A 15,782-nucleotide genomic window follows, 5' to 3' on the forward strand; every position below is an offset into this window, starting at 1 on the left:
TTGAAGAGATTGCGGGAGTGAATTCCTGCTTGTTAGGGAACAGGGGCAAAATGTGGCTTAAAAGCAAGGAAACTATTGTACCAGTCTGTTAAAATCATACATACCCGGTCCAGTTACAAAATCAGGAGGCTTGTATGTCAATAATATATTACAATTGAAACCAATATTTCTACATGTGCTGCTGCTACTACACAGCTTTACTTATTAATGGGAAATAATAATCACAGATGTTCTTAAAACGGACAATGACAAATTTCTCCTCCTTCCACCCTGCACATGGTTAGAGTCTGAAATAGCATCTCTGTTCAGAAGTAAGAGGATACTCTGTACATGCTCAGAGGCGCATTTCTTCTTGCAGCAATAGAAAACAGATCCAGCCAATTAGCAACATCAGTTTTATAATTTATTAAGACCATTATAACTACCTGAATAATTATTATTTTTGAAATGGACAAAGTAGGACCCCAACCTAAAATAAGCACTGGGAACAATGGAATCAAAGAAATAGATGTGCATTAAAACATTCAAAATTTGGATCCAGAAATTAGGATTTCCACATTCAGATTTGAAATCTGAGAAATGTTTTCTTCTTCTAAAGTTTTCTAATCTAAACATAGGAATCACCTAAAAGAAAAAGCATGCCAAATTTCAAAATATGAAACATTGAGTGCATGTCTTATATTGTAAATATTTTATACAGTCATACCTTGGGTTCTCAAACAGAATGTGTTCTGGGAGTCCGTTCGACTCCCAGAACCGTTTGAAAACCGATTGGCTACAGGAGCGTCCTGCAGCCAATCAGAAGCCGCACTGGACATACTTCCGAAAATCGTTTGAAGTTTCGATCGTTCGGGAGCCGATTTATTTGGGAGCTAAGGTGTTTGAGATCCAAGGTACAACTATAATGTTAATGTACTTCCTTTTGGGAAAACGTGGGAGGCTGGAAGATTATTCACATGCAAAGCTTGGAAATTTGCTCCAACTCCTAAAGAACAAAAGTACACAAAGTTCTTTTGGAGGATAGTCACGTTTACCTGGTTCCGTGCAACCCTGAGCAGTGCGAGGTACAGGTGTCTTGTAGATCAGATGAGGGAGTGGACCCTGCATTAGGCAACAACAAAATATAACATTTGCTAATACCCAGGCATCTATCCTTTTAACAGGGGCTTACAGAAATGGTGTCAAGAATTCTCACTCTTTGACCAGCCAAGAGAGCTGGCCTCAAGTTGTACAACAATACCCCAATTCCTGGACTGATTGTATGGAAACTGTATGAGGTATTTCTGGGCTCAAGATTTCCTTAGGTTGCACCTTCTGTCAAGAAAGCCCGTTTCCATGGACCCTCCCAAAATCTTACAGTGGTGAAAATTTGAAGCCTTTAGTTAATTTTTTGTTTCCTTCTTTCTTTGAACTGGGCTCATTGCCAGGGTCTAGAACTGATTTTACCAGGTTGTACAGCTTTGTAGTTTGAGAATCAGTGAAAAGGATAAAGGGCTTCTGAGCTGACCTGTTCCTCCTGACTGAATAACTACAGAAGCCCTGTGCAGATGACCCAAATCATGCTGAGTATTCATAGATTTTAGTCAATCTTCACAGGGATTTTGTAGTTATTCAGTAGTGAAGAACAACCTGTTTATGCTCAGATGCCCTCTCTCCTTTATTATTGATTCACACTCCCAAATGCCCTGGGGCTGAAAATCAATTTCCAGACCCTGGCAGAGTGTCCTAGTTCAAGTCTATATTATATTATATTACCATTACTGTGCTTTTTTATTCCAAGATTTTGTTAACAAACAGCCTATATTCTATCAGTTTCTTTGCCCCTACCTCTGCTCCACCCAACTTCTCTGCCCACCCAAACAATCCCTCAAAAAGGGCACATTGAGGAAGAAAGGTATATTGTGCCATTGATATACCACATGCTGTAGTGGCTGAAGGGTGAGAGTGTGGAGGCTGAGGACTCTCCAAGGAGGGGATGAAAAGATGCAATTGGAATCTCCATCCATTTGCTGCCATGGCAACAAGAGTGAAAGGAGGCACCCTTGGAAACTCCTTAAGATTGCTTGTGCAAAGAAATGTTTGGGACTAGGCACAATGCAGGGAAAAAATCATGTTTAGAAGATGCCTGGGCACCCCACCCCTAAAGATACACCATCAAGATATAATGCTATAGAAGTACTTGATTTCTTTGGGGACAGGTTTTAGGTGGGTACAGATTTTTTTTTTTAACTTACAGTGGATATTTTTTATCATGCATGTCTCTGCCAAATGCTGGGGGCTTTTCAATTATCTGTTCAGCAAAGAAACCTACTATATGAAATTGCCTTAGAGGGAGAGAGAAATCCATGCTTTGAAATATACAGCCTAATTCACATGCATGTCAATGATAAATTGAGCAATATACATACACACGAAGAAAAACAGAGGAATCAAAACAATTGCTTTGAAACATTGGCCATAGGAAAAATCTACCCCTCATGGTTTTTACAGTGGCGCCCTTCTGTCTGCTTTGTCATGCCAACCGAGCAAAAAATAAAACACATTTATTATATTTGTATTTCACCCTTCCTTCAATGCTGCTTGAGGCAGAAGCATACGTAGAGTTGTCCCACTATAGCCTCACAACAACCCCAAGAGGTAGGTTAAGTTGAAAGAGAATGACTGACCAAAGTTCAGTCAGCAAGATTAACAGATGACTGGAAATTTGAAACCAGATCTCAGCGCTGTAAAGCTAACATTCTATTCCATATACCGGTGCCGCATACTGAGTCTTACTCTGTTATTACGGGCTTCTTCCTAGAACAAGTTCCTAGAGCCTAAAAAGGGTTTTTGTTCTTGTTGAGGTTGCTGTTGGGGGGGAGGTGGCAGTCAAGATAAATAAAATGCAAGCTAATCCATGCACTGTTTCACTCGGCCTTCTTTTCACCTCTGGGCATGAAACCCAAGTGAGGCATCTCTGTGGCAGTGATGGAATTACAGCCTGGTCCAAGACTTACCTCTTGGTGCTCAGGTGAATTGTGAGGCTCCAGAAGGTACGTGGCCTTTCCATCGGAGAAAACGCCGCTGAAGGAGGGGTGCAAAGAAACACAGAGAGGTTAGTCAGTCAGTCGTGGCCATTACACGGAAGAGTACTCACTGCTAGCACCTAGTGAGGCCCGTCACACCAGTTTGGAGGAAGGCGGATTTTATGTCCGGAGGCACTATGGGATTGCGGCGCTCATCTCGCTTTCAGGCAGAGGGAGCCGGCGTTTGTCCACAGACAGTTTTCCAGGTCATGTGGCCAGCATAACTAAACAGCTTCTGGTGCAACGGCACACCGTGACAGAAACCAGAGCGCACGGAAATGCTGTTTACCTTCCTGCCACAGCGGTACCTATTTATCTACTTGCACTAGAGTGCTTTCGAACTGCTAGGTTGGACAGAGCAATGGGAGCTCACCCCATTGCGGGGATTCAAACTGCCAACCTTTTGACCGGAAGCCCAAGAGGCTCAGTGGTTTAGACCACAGTGCCAGAGGTGCTTTGGCTTATTGGCAGGGCCAATTCAAGACATGTAGTTGTGTGAGGTGGAACAGCAAATATTGCCCTCTTTCAGATTGAGGCTGGCCAAGTTATTTTGGCACGTGTAGCAGAGAATCCCACTAGCATCACTCTCCTAGAGTAAAAATTACAATAATAAATGGAACATTTTGTGTCCCTTTCCCTTCACGGCATCCGAACACAGCTCCTGGAGGCGGCTGCTTCATTCTACCCAATGACAGAACCGGACGTGCTTGACGGAAATGGATTCCCCCCCCCCCCTGGTTCACTTCCTTCCTTCAGTGCTTGCTACTTACTGGAGGCCGTGGCAGGTGGACAGAGCCGCAAAAGAGTTTGCTTCCCCGCGGAGACCGCCTTGATAGTAACAGTGCTCTCCGGCTCCCTGAAACAGACCGTAAAAGAAAAGGACCTCTTTCTCAAGCTTATGTAAATCAGATTAATTTGCCTCTTAACATAGAGCCCCTTCAGCGCCAGAATCAGTAACTGGGTGCTTCTGGGTCAAACCCAGTCCTCAAGGGGTACCATATGGCCCATGCTTGTCAATCCAGAGGCAAGAGGAATATATTTGCTGCAGCAGCAGAATGGTTTGGCTTGGCAGTTCCTCTTATGCACATGGATGAAGTCTACCATACCCCATACCCCCTTTCAAAGAGGCCCTCCCTTAGCAATAGAGAATATAGACAACAATTCTAGGTTCTAAAAGGGCAGGTGGCATGGCTCAAACTTGCTTAGAAGATGCATTCTTGTTCTCTGACCCCAAATGCACAGGTGTGCCTTGCAGCAGCTTGGTGGTGTGTAAAAGGCACTCTGCACACACTCAGAAGCATTGCAGGTTTTTTTCACACATTCCAGGGCTTATCTGTGGTATCCAAGACAGGTTTCTGGGCTGAGCTCTGTGAGCTTTTTGAGCTGCGGTGAGGTTTTGTCTCTGACCTAATTGTTAAAAACAGTGAGCCCATAGGAACAAAATTCCACCAAACTCTTCACAAGTATTTTAAAAAGGATATGAGATGGAACAATAACAATAAAATGGGTTAATTATGTAGGTGCCTGAGAAGGAAAACAGAGAAGAGTGGTTTTTGTGAAATAATCCTTACTAGTTCTTTTTATTCTTCTTGGAATGATATATATGAGAACACATATGCTTGCTTTGTCTTTTTAGACTGCATTTCCATACGTGCTTTTACCCACTGAGCTTAGTGAGACTTATTTCTGAGTCAGTATGCTTAGGAATTTTGCAGTTTAAACCAGGTTTAAATAGGCTTCCCCTCATACCAATTTTTTAACACCTCCCCTGACACTTTGGAATGATGCAGCTTTTGCTATAAAGAGCTGCAAGCTTATTTTTACTTTTTATGGCACCATCAACATACATCTCATGAGAAGAGAAGACTCCCTGGAAAAGACCCTGATGTTGGGAAAGATTGAGGGCACTAGGAGAAGGGGACGACAGAGGACGAGATGGTTGGACAGTGTCCTTGAAGCTACCAACATGAGTCTGACCAAACTGTGGGAGGCAGTGGAAGACAGGAGTGCCTGGCGTGCTCTGGTCCATGGGGTCACGAAGAGTCGGACACGACTAAACGACTAAACAACAACAACAACATACATGGCACTTTCCCTCACCAGTTATCTAGTCATCCCATCAGACTTAGCTGAAAGATCAGCTCCACCAGGCTTCCATTGGCCCCATTTCCATTCCAGCTGGTCATTATTTATGAGAACTACTGAATTTTAAGAATTGGTGCCTGGGTTTGTTTTCTTCCTCTTCCCTCCTTATATTTTCCTTTTGTGTCATGTCGTTTTGATGACACAAAGAGGATAGGGACTGTCTTGTTATTTACTGCACTGTAAGCTGCTCTGAGAGCCTTTTTTGGCTAACAGCAGGGCAAACCTGTTTGAAATAAAGAAATAAAAGTTCAAGGAGTAGCATAGGCAAGAAGGTCCCTGTCCCGAGGAGCATGCAATAACTAGATGTGATGACGCAGCTGTCCCTGTCCCATTCACATACAAAGGGTGAGTGGGGGAATCCTATGTTTTACAAACAAGGAACATGTGGATCTAAGAAGCAACCCCCCTTCCCCATTTTGTCTTGCCTGTTCTAAGCAGTTTTTTCCCCTGTAGTTTGCTCCAATAGCAGAAGACATGAGCCAGGCAGTGAGAAAATTGCTTAAAGCAATGAAATGCAACAAGGCAAGGTGCTCAGTGATGCTAATGCTCCAGTGACTCGTAATGTGGCCCTCTTTGTGCTGACAGTAAGAAAGATTAAGAGGAAGAATCTGGATAAAATTGCAAGGGAGACTCAGAGGTCTAAAAAGAAAAATACTGTATGCCATGTGGAGACCCCAATTTATGTGTGTGTCTGCATTTTATGATTCTGATGGTTTAGGCCAGGCATCCCCAAACTGCGGCCCTCCAGATGTTTTGGCCTACAACTCCCATGATCCCTAGCTAACAGGACCAGTGGTCGGGGAAGGTGGGAATTGTAGTCCAAAACATCTGGAGGGCCGAAGTCTGGGGATGCCTGGTTTAGGCAGAGGTTCTGTTTTTATATATGGATATATAGATTTACAGTATTATAGCTATTTCTCTCTTTGATAGTGTTTATATGGTTTTGTCATGGCCTTTGGCTAGTACAATAAATGTTATTTACTACACAAGATAAGGTGTGAAAATGCGGCAAGCTCAGCTCCCCCCACATTTTTTGTGTAAAGTAAAAGACTCACCCCACAGCCACTTTATAAGTGAATAGGGTACTTACATATATGTGAATGAGGCTGCCCCACCCTGTATAGCTTGGCCCTAAATGCTATACAGCATGCTCTACCAGTTGGTAAAGCACAAGACTCTTAACCTTAGGGTCATGGGTTTGAGTCCACTGGACAAAAAGATTCCTGCATTGCAGGGGGTTGGACTAGATGACCCTCGTGGTCCCTATGATTCCATGAAGTGACAATGAAGCTGTTGCAAAGGGGAGGGAGGCAAGAGCAACTGGGGGTGGCTATGTACAAATGCAGTTTGCACACACTGAGGATTTGGTTCCAGGAGGAGACTAATAGATAGGGGAGTTATCAGAGGTTTGGAGGCTGGATTTGAAGGGGTGCAAGAGAAAGACAGGCGGTACCACATAAGTAGTCTGGGAACAGAGCTTCAGACATAAAGGGAGGCAAGAAATACTTGGCTGGGTCCACTGTCCCATTTATATTCAGGGGGCTCCCACTGTCGGTTTGGGAAGTGATGTACACACATCCAGAGCTATCCTGTAGTTTCTTAGGAAATACAGTAATGAGTTTTGATGCCTCTCCCCCCACCCCAAAAAAACCCAGCTTCCATCCAAATTGAGAAAAAGAACCACCTAGCTGCGTTTCAAGATGGTGGTGTGTACACTGCCTAAGTTTCAAAGAGCAAATGTTCTTCAGGATGCAGAGGCAGTGGCCAGGGACATGTTGGGCCAAAAGATAGGATCCAGGAAGGACAATGGGTACTTTAAAGGGCAAGGAGCCAGTGTTGAATAATAATATTGATGATGATGATGATGATATTTATGCCCTGCCCATCTGGCTGGGACAGCCCAGCCAGATGGGCAGGGCATAAATATTATCATTATCATTATCATCATCATCATTAATATTATTATTGTCCTAGCCAGAAGGAAATGGGAAGCTGGTGGTGTTGCAGACTGAACAACAGGAGAAAGTGAACCATTTGGGCATCTGAGTTCTGGATAGTTGAGACTAGAGGGCAATGAAATGATCTATGCCAGGGGTCCCCAAACTAAGGCCCAGGGGCTAGATGCGGCCCAATCGCCTTCTAAATCCGGCCCGCGGACGGTCCAGGAATCAGCATGTTTTTACATGAGTAGAATGTGTCCTTTTATTTAAAATGCATCTCTGGGTTATTTGTGGGGCATAGGAATTCGTTCATTTTTTTTTTAAGTATAGTCCGGCCCCCCACAAGGTTTGAGGGACAATGGACCCTGCTGGAAAAGTTTGCTGATCCCTGATCTATGCTTATCCACACTTGTCCTTTGCCCTTTCCTTTTGCGGCACAGATCCGCACTTCAAAGCTGTGTGTCTGAATGCTCTTTTTTCCCCCACCCTGGAGCTTTCCCAACAAAAAACCCGCTCTTTCAAGCTGAAGATTCAGCAGTGAAGAGCAGGTTTTCATGAGGAAAGCTCCAAAACAAAATAGCACTTGGACATTGAGCTTTAAATCGTGGAACGTGCCTGGAAAGTGTGGAGGAAAGTTAAGTGTGGATATGCCCAAAGAGAGACAGTTGTGGAGGTCCATGTGAGAAGTGACCAGAGGAGCATGCAAACCAGAGCTAGAATGGATGGGAGTGAGGGCAAAGGTAGGTTTACTTTACGCCATGCTCTGCAAGGAGAATCAGTGTGACGGTGATAAAAGGAAGGTGAGGTTCAAAAGAGAAAGAGAAGTCAAAAATAAAGGCAAGGTAGTTAGCTTAGCAATGTTATCAAATAGACACAGGCAGCAATTAAGAACAATGGAATGTGGGACACTGCCAGTCACAGCCAGCCCATCATGAGGCTTCGGGGGGGGGGGGGCAGAATCCACAGGGGCAAAAGAGCTAACCTCCAAGGACTGCATTGCTGCCTGCTGCTGCAGTGGCAGCAACAGCTGCAGCGCACTCCTTGGTAGCCAGAACTGCCACCTCCTTGGTGGCCTCTCTGCGAACAGAAGGCACTGTTGGTCTTCTCCCATCTCTAGGGAGGAAATGGTGTGATTCAGAGCAGGTCCCTTTCCCCACTGCTACAGACTTTGATTCCCACTTCAGCCAACAGATAAGGTTGATACGATTCCCCACCTTGTTCCCAATGTATATCTTCCCTCCCTCCTCATTCCTGACGCAAATCTTTATTCCCCCCCCCCCCCGGTTCCTGATGTAGATCTTCACTCACCCCTTCTTCCCTGGCAGGCAGGGAGGGCACCATTTGTGGTTTGCCTCGGGTGCCAAAATGTCTTGGTCCAGCCCTGCCACCAGTTGCCAGACAATGGACACCTTCGCACGTTATGCATACACACAATAGGGGATCCATGGTTATGAACTAGCTCAGAGACATACCACCATGGACTGCGTCGGGGAAGAGGCCTGCTATCTCACTCCCTCGATCGCTCTCCTCCCTTCCCTGAGTCTTGCCATGCACCAGTTCACGTGTGCCCCTGCACACACAGGCTGGTGCTCAAGGCTGCTGCTGCAGTCTGATAGGCAAGCGAGAGCCCCCTCCCACTCCCCCCCCCAAGGTCTATTTATAGAAGGCAGTGTGGTTCAGGTTAGCTCAGCAGGGGATGGGGGAAGCCAGAGCTCTATGCAAAGAGGGAGAGGGGAGAAAAAGTGGGGGGGGGCCCTCAAAGGATCTGGCCGCCCACTGCTTGTGAGGGTGCATGACCAACCACTTAGCAAACACTTAGAATTATTGATGCTCCACTTGTGAAGCTCTCGTTTGCACCAATTCCTGGCTTGTGCGAGCAGGGCTATTTCTGGAGCTCCCATTCATTCGTTTTAAGACTCAGCGTCTGCAATCCACCTCACTGCGTTAGCAGCTGCAAACACCGAGAGGCCTTCCACAATCTCCCTCTTGGCAGCTCTTTCATGTCTGAGGGAGGAAGCGGTGGTGGAAGAGACAGAGAGAGGGACCCAGCCTAGGACAACTGTAAACTGTGCTGAGTTGTGATTCGTGTGCAGGAGACTGGCCAGGTTAATTTAAAATTTAAAAAAAACACCGGGTCTCAGACTTTCCCAGAACCCCCATCCTCTAATGCAGAAGCCTAGCCGCCTGGTCTTAGATCTTGGGATGTTTTGTGATCAGTGAGGATGAAAAAGCACTTTATTTACGCTCAGGGAAGGAGGAGCAAATATTCATTCATTTATTAAACTAATTAGTCGCTTGTCACTCAAACAAGGGACTTGCACTGAAAAATTGTATCTACATAAACACAAGAAAGCCTCTTTAGCTTGTGTCCCCTTACCGTGGTGTGGCTGCCGTTTCCATCTTCCCCGAAATGGCGTTCCACATAATGTGAAGACAGCAGGTGGCTGATGAGAGAAGGGAAAGGGGAGATGCATGAAGAGCATTATGTTCAGATATACTGTAGCTCAGTTGGTTACAGTGTGGTGCTGATAATGCCATGGTTGCAGGTTCGATTCCCGTCTGGGACAGCTGCATATTCCTGCATTGCAGAGGGTTGGACTACTAGATGATCCTCATAGTCCCTTCCAATTCTATATTGCTATGATACATGGAATCACACTCCCACCCTCCTGTTTTCCCCACTCCTTTCTTACCAAATCACATGGAATGAATAAACCTACCTAGACTTTCTGGTAGAGATGGCACACCAAATCCGTTTCGCACTGTGCCCATTGTGCCCATTCACCTTTTTCGCTCAGGGTGGCTGCTAGCATCTCATCCCTACCTGGCATGTTTTCTGTGTGCATGCCCATCCTAAGGAAGCTCAATGGCCTGAACAGGGCTCTGGAATGAGCCCCACTGCTCCCCAAACCAACATGAATGAGTTTCCATTATCCCTTCCTTGGGTGTCAAGAGCCCTGACACCCCATTCATTCCAATGCACCAGCAGCTGGCTCCTCTTGGCTTCTGCCAGCCTAGCCCTTTGAATATGCAGACTTTCCCTGGAAGGCCTAGGCCAGGAGATTCCTTGGGAGAAAAAGAATTTGAATTACTGTAATGCAGCTACTGGTAATTGAGATTTCCTCTATGGCATGGCTGGTTTGGGCAGTAACAAAATCCTTCTATTATTACAAAATAATTATTATTTCTAGGAGTTTATTTATTTTATTTAAGAGATTTCTTACCTGCCCTTCACCATAAAGTCCCAGGGCAGGTTACAACCATATAAAGGGACCTCTGACTATTAGGTTAGTTGCGGACGACTCTGGGGTTGCGGCGCTCATCTCGCTTTAAAAACCCAATTAAACAGTTTAAAACAAGCCAAAGGATGTACATCAATCACAGAGGTGGTCCCACAAAAAACACACAGATCTTAACTATCAAAGGCCAGGGTAAAGAGGTGCATCTTTATACCTAGTCCCACCTTCCACTCAAATGATATTCTGGGCTGCTTACAACAGATTGCAAGAATACAAATCAAATCAGACACTGACATGCACAACCCCAGCAGCCCTTAATGTCCTGGCCAATTGCAGAGGCCAGAATATGCTTCCCGCCAGTTCTACAGTGTCAAGGCAAATCCCAGCGCTAAGAAAAAGATTCTGGGATCAGGCTCCGTCAGGCTCAGGGCATCTGGGCTCCTGGATGAAAGCACGTATTGGCAAGGGGCAAAACTCAATTACCTGACACATGCGGTTAATCACACCATCTCTGGTTACAGCCCAAGACTCATCGGCCACCTCGTCTTACGGGTAACCTGGTGCCTTGAGCTTAATTTACTTGCAGGATGGCAGGGGAGAGGCAGAAATCCAGATGCCCTATTAAATATTCAAGGGCACTCACCTAATCGCAGCCTTCAGACACTGCCGTCTCACCGAAGAGGGGGAAATAAACTTCCCACAAATATATATATTCATACATTATTTTATTTCATTTTTCTGTTGGAAGCCGCCCAGAGTGGCTGGGGAAACCCAGCCAGATGGGCGGGATATAAATAATAAATTATTATTATTATTATTATTATTATTATTACATATGTGGTGACTAATGTGGGGGGGGAGCTAAACTTCTTCACTGCACAGTGCAGATCATTACAGCAGTGCACGCAGTCCCAGCACTGTTACACAGTGGGGATTTGTTTTGTTCTTGTTCTTATCCTTATTATTTGCTTTTATTCTGTATTTTTAGGCTGTGGAATGCTCTGAGATCTCCGGATGAAGGGCAGTATACAAATTTAATAAACAAACAAACTACGCTCTATAAATTAAGACAAACTCATAATACACACAGAGACGCACGTCTAGTGTCACAAAATACATGGCCGAACTCTTAGGCGCACAATCTCACCTTAATTTGCTCAGTCACACTTGCATTTTGCATTCTACATACATGCACGAATATGGTTTGTATTCCACCACCCATATCTACACCCATAATCGCAAACACAACTTCCAGGAATACCTGCAAAAATAGAGTCAGGAACAAGCCAGGCCAGAATATACAACTTCCTGGCAGTCTAGATTTTGCTTCAGAAATCAGTTACTGTTCCCCCCCTTACATGGTGTCATGGGTTAGTGGGGGAGCAGGGATCCCCCAGATCCCTGGGTGCCATATTCCCCCCTCTAGATTCTTGGGTGCTGGGGTTTAATCAGAGCTTGGTTTTTTGCCAGAGAGAGGGGCAAAGGGAGAGAAGCAATGAGGGACACTCTTGGAGTGTAGTGTTCTGAACCCACTCCATGGAAGGCTTCAGGTGTAAATGTGTGTTTAAAAAACCATATTTCTTAAAGGTACTGGTCTCTGCTTCATCTCTTTCCAAAGGAACACAAACCCTGGTTAAGTGCCAAGATCCCAGGGATTTCTTGCTATCACTCAGCAGAGATTGAGGTGGCCTGTAACAATACCTTCTTTGTGCTTCAGCTAACATCAGGATTAGTTAGTTAGACTTAGTTGGTCTTTAAGGTGCTACTGAAGGAATTTTTTTTTATTTTATCAGGATTCTCCAACATGGAACGAGAGTTGCACAGAACATTTCTGTCTCTCCGCTTCCATTTTCTCAAGGCTGTAACCAGCCGAGGGATGCAATACACACACAGTTTACTCCAAAACTGCCCCATAAAAAAGAATGGGATAGGGCTGGTGTAAACGTGCAGTGGTTCTCCCTCTCATGCAGTAAGCCTCCCATTACAAACTCCCTCATGCATACACAAGCAGTGCCAGTAGGACGATTGCACCCACGCACACATCTTGTCACACATACCTTGGCATGTCGTGAGGAATACACAATCAGCACACAGATACACCTTCACTGCGGCTCCTATCCTGTCACACTCGGCGGCAGTCATGCGCTAAGAACACAAGCACGTGCACATCCATTCCCTTACGGCCTTGCACACCACCTCACACGTCGACAAGTGGCAGCCCCTCTCATGAGACTTCCAGTGCAAAGACAAGCTTGGCATTCTGTACATTGTTTATCCCAGGCCCAGTTTAAAAAACAACAACACAAAAACCAAGAGCTTGAATTGAGACAACTGTTTTCTGTACTACTACAGGTGTTAATTAACATAGCAAAGCTTGGATGGTCGCGCTATCACCAATTACTGTTGTTGAAAAGAGGCAATGTAGACACTTATCTCGTATACATTGAAGCTTTCTGCTGAACTGTCGCACACAGCCCCTCTTGCACTTCATAGCTATTTGACTCCACTATTAACTTTTCTCTCTCTAGTCCAGGGTTTGCCAAACTTGGGTCTCCTGTTGGTTTTGTACTACAATTCCCATCATCCCTGACTGCTGGTCTTGCTAGCTAGGAATGATGGGAGTTCTAGTCAGGGGCGTAGCTAGCTGCTCCGGCACCAGGAGTGGTGGGGGCAGGGCGAGCCACCTAGGGGGGCGGGGCGAGCTGCCCACAGGGGCGCCGCACAGGGGTGCCGCGGCGATCTGTGCATGGGGGCACCGCATGGGGGCGGTGTGGCGATCTGCGCACGGGGGTGGCACAGTGAGCTCCCCAGAGAGTCCGCCTGGCAGACACAAGCCATGCTGCCGTTTTGGAGAGACACGTGGCTCAGGTGCGCTGCAGGCAAGGTCCTGCGGTAAGTGCCGACCCCCACGGCGTGCCATTTTGTCACCCCTCTCAAAGATGACACCCGGGGCGGACTGCACCCCCGCACTCCCCCTTCCTACGCCCCTGGTTGTAGTCCGAAAACAGCTGGAGACCCAAGTTTGGAGAACCCTAGTCTTGTCCCCATCCATCTAGATGTCAGCTGTTTCATTCATCTGATGAAGGGTTAGGTCATTTTATGCCACAAGAAATTTGTTATTCTTCAAGGGGCCATAAGACCATAAAACGAGATGTCCAGATTGATGGAAATCACATCCTCTGTCCCAAGTCATTCCATATCTATAAAAACATCATCTGGAAGATTGGAAAACGTTTATTGAATAAATGGGAAATAATTGTGTACAGCTGAAAACGCTGGCAGCATTAAGATAAATTCAACAGGTTAAACAAGTTTTGATGGATGCAAGAATACTGGTAGGTATAATTTTTACAAAATGTGCAGGGATTTATGATATGTAAAATGAACCATGGGAAGAGAAAGAGGGAAATAAGGGAAATAATTGATAAGGATGTAAAATGAGTATTTTAAATTATAAAATAGAAAATTTAATAAAAATTATATGTAAAAGAAAGAAAGAAAAGAAATGTCATCCACAGGCACCAATTAAAGTCTTAGGTTTATTGTCATGATAACTTCACATGCAACTACTGCACTTCTGTAGCTTCCACTCTGGTAGTTCGACTGGTATGTAAAAGGATTAATTTCTAAGCAGAGGTGTAAAGTGACTCTCAGGTGCATGGGGTTCACACAGTGGGGAGAAGCAGGCATAATCCAGCATTCTGTTTTCACATATGGTGGTGGACACCTCTGGAAGCACACAAAGCAGGGCATGAGGAACAGAACTAACTTTTTTGTAGACTGCCCTTGCATCTGCTGCTAGACCAACTGTGGACATGAAAGCACAGTGCAATTTTGTTGTGTGGCTAATTGATGGACTTGTCCATTGTGAATCTGTCTGATCCTTTTAAAAAGCCATCTCTGATCTAAAGACCACCATATCTTAAGAGTTCAGAGGTTTTATTGCAGGCATCCCCAAACTGCGGCCCTCCAGATGTTTTAGCCTACAACTCCCATGATCCCTAGCTAACAGGACCAGTGGTCAGGGAAGATGGGAATTGTAGTCCAAAACATCTGGAGGGCCGAAGTTTGGGGCTGCCTGTTTTATTGCCATCAAGTGGTATATAAATTTTGTTACATGAATAAAATACTGTAGGTTCCTTCTGGCAGTGAATTCTTCATGGGTTCTCAAAATCTAGTCCACAGATCACAAGTGTGGCATGTGGCAAGGATGCAGAACAGTTAATAATATCTGTAGGGCCCTGCATTTCTTTTTTCTTTCTTTTTTAATGAAAAAGCTGTTTTGATCAGGGCTTTTAAAGATACCTGTAGAAGACCTTTCCCTCTCCCTTACCTTATTATGAAGCTGTACATTCCAGCAATTGACTTTTGTTTTAAGCCCTCTCACCATCTGCCTGGAACAAATATTCATGGCCACAGAACTGACTAGCAATTTATTATTATTATTATTATTATTATTATTATTATTATTATTTCACACCCATCTGACTGGATTTGCCCCAGCTACTCTGGGTGGCTTTCCCAAAAACCATAGTAAAACAGTACATTAAAACTCCCCTATGCAGGGCCGCCTTAAGATGTCTTCTAAAAGTTGTATAGTTACTTATCTCCTTGACATCTGATGGGAGGGTGTTCCATACGGTGAGCACCACAACTGAGAAGGCCCCTCTGCCTGATTCCCTGTCACCTCATTTCTCGCAATGAGGGAAACGCCAGAAGGCCCTTGGACCTCAGTGTCCGGGCTGACCAATAGGGGTGGAGATGCTCCTTCAGGTATACTGGGCCTAAAGCTGTTTAGGGCTTTAAAGGTCAACACCAACACTTTGAATTGTGCCCGGAAACGTACTGGGAGCCAATGTATGTCTTTCAGGACCGGTGTTATATGGTCCCGGAGGCTGCTCCCAGTCACCAGCCACACACACACACCTCATACATACAAGGGAACACCCACATCTGAGTCTGAAGGAAAGATGCAGAGAATACTTACTGGTTCAACTCAAGGTCCAAGGTGAAGGCTGAGCCAAAGGCATGGACAAGGAAACTCACCTGGGCCAGGTGTATAACCTGATGGAAACAAAGAGAGACCATGTGAGGGCAGAGTGACACATTCTCAGGTTCTTCCCTGGCATTTATTTTAAGTGTATCAGTTACACCAGCCTTTCCGAAGCAGCTGTCCTCCAGAAACTGCCGGACTACAGCTCCCATCATCCTCAACCACTGGCTGTGCTGGCTGGAGCTGATGGGAGTTGGAGTCCAGCAACATCCAGAAGGCAAAAGGCTGGGCAACGGCTGGGCTAACCAGTACTGACAGGGGTTGTTCTGCAATATTCCTTCAAAACCAAGTATGCTCCCCCCGCACTCCTCTTCCTCCGCCAGTGGCAGAAGGTCCCAGG

At 45.4% G+C, this 15,782-nt stretch overlaps 1 protein-coding gene across 4 annotated transcripts in view; it reads right to left on the reverse strand.

Annotated features, from left to right (window-relative positions):
• Nucleotides 1-15,782, reverse strand: part of ADAM11 (ADAM metallopeptidase domain 11) — a 63,129-nt gene that overhangs the window by 35,283 nt on the left and 12,064 nt on the right. For all 4 annotated transcript variants that reach the window (XM_035134765.2, XM_035134764.2, XM_035134762.2 and 1 more), the window contains exons 3-7: nucleotides 15,377-15,453; nucleotides 9,528-9,594; nucleotides 3,836-3,921; nucleotides 2,997-3,063; nucleotides 1,035-1,101 (exon numbers count right to left, since the gene is read on the reverse strand). In XM_035134765.2, the coding sequence (XP_034990656.2) occupies nucleotides 1,035-1,101; nucleotides 2,997-3,063; nucleotides 3,836-3,921; nucleotides 9,528-9,594; nucleotides 15,377-15,453 (364 nt within the window). The remainder of the gene's footprint in view (nucleotides 1-1,034; nucleotides 1,102-2,996; nucleotides 3,064-3,835; nucleotides 3,922-9,527; nucleotides 9,595-15,376; nucleotides 15,454-15,782) is intronic.

This window comes from Zootoca vivipara, chromosome 13, assembly GCF_963506605.1.
Source record: "Zootoca vivipara chromosome 13, rZooViv1.1, whole genome shotgun sequence".
NCBI lineage: Eukaryota > Metazoa > Chordata > Lepidosauria > Squamata > Lacertidae > Zootoca > Zootoca vivipara.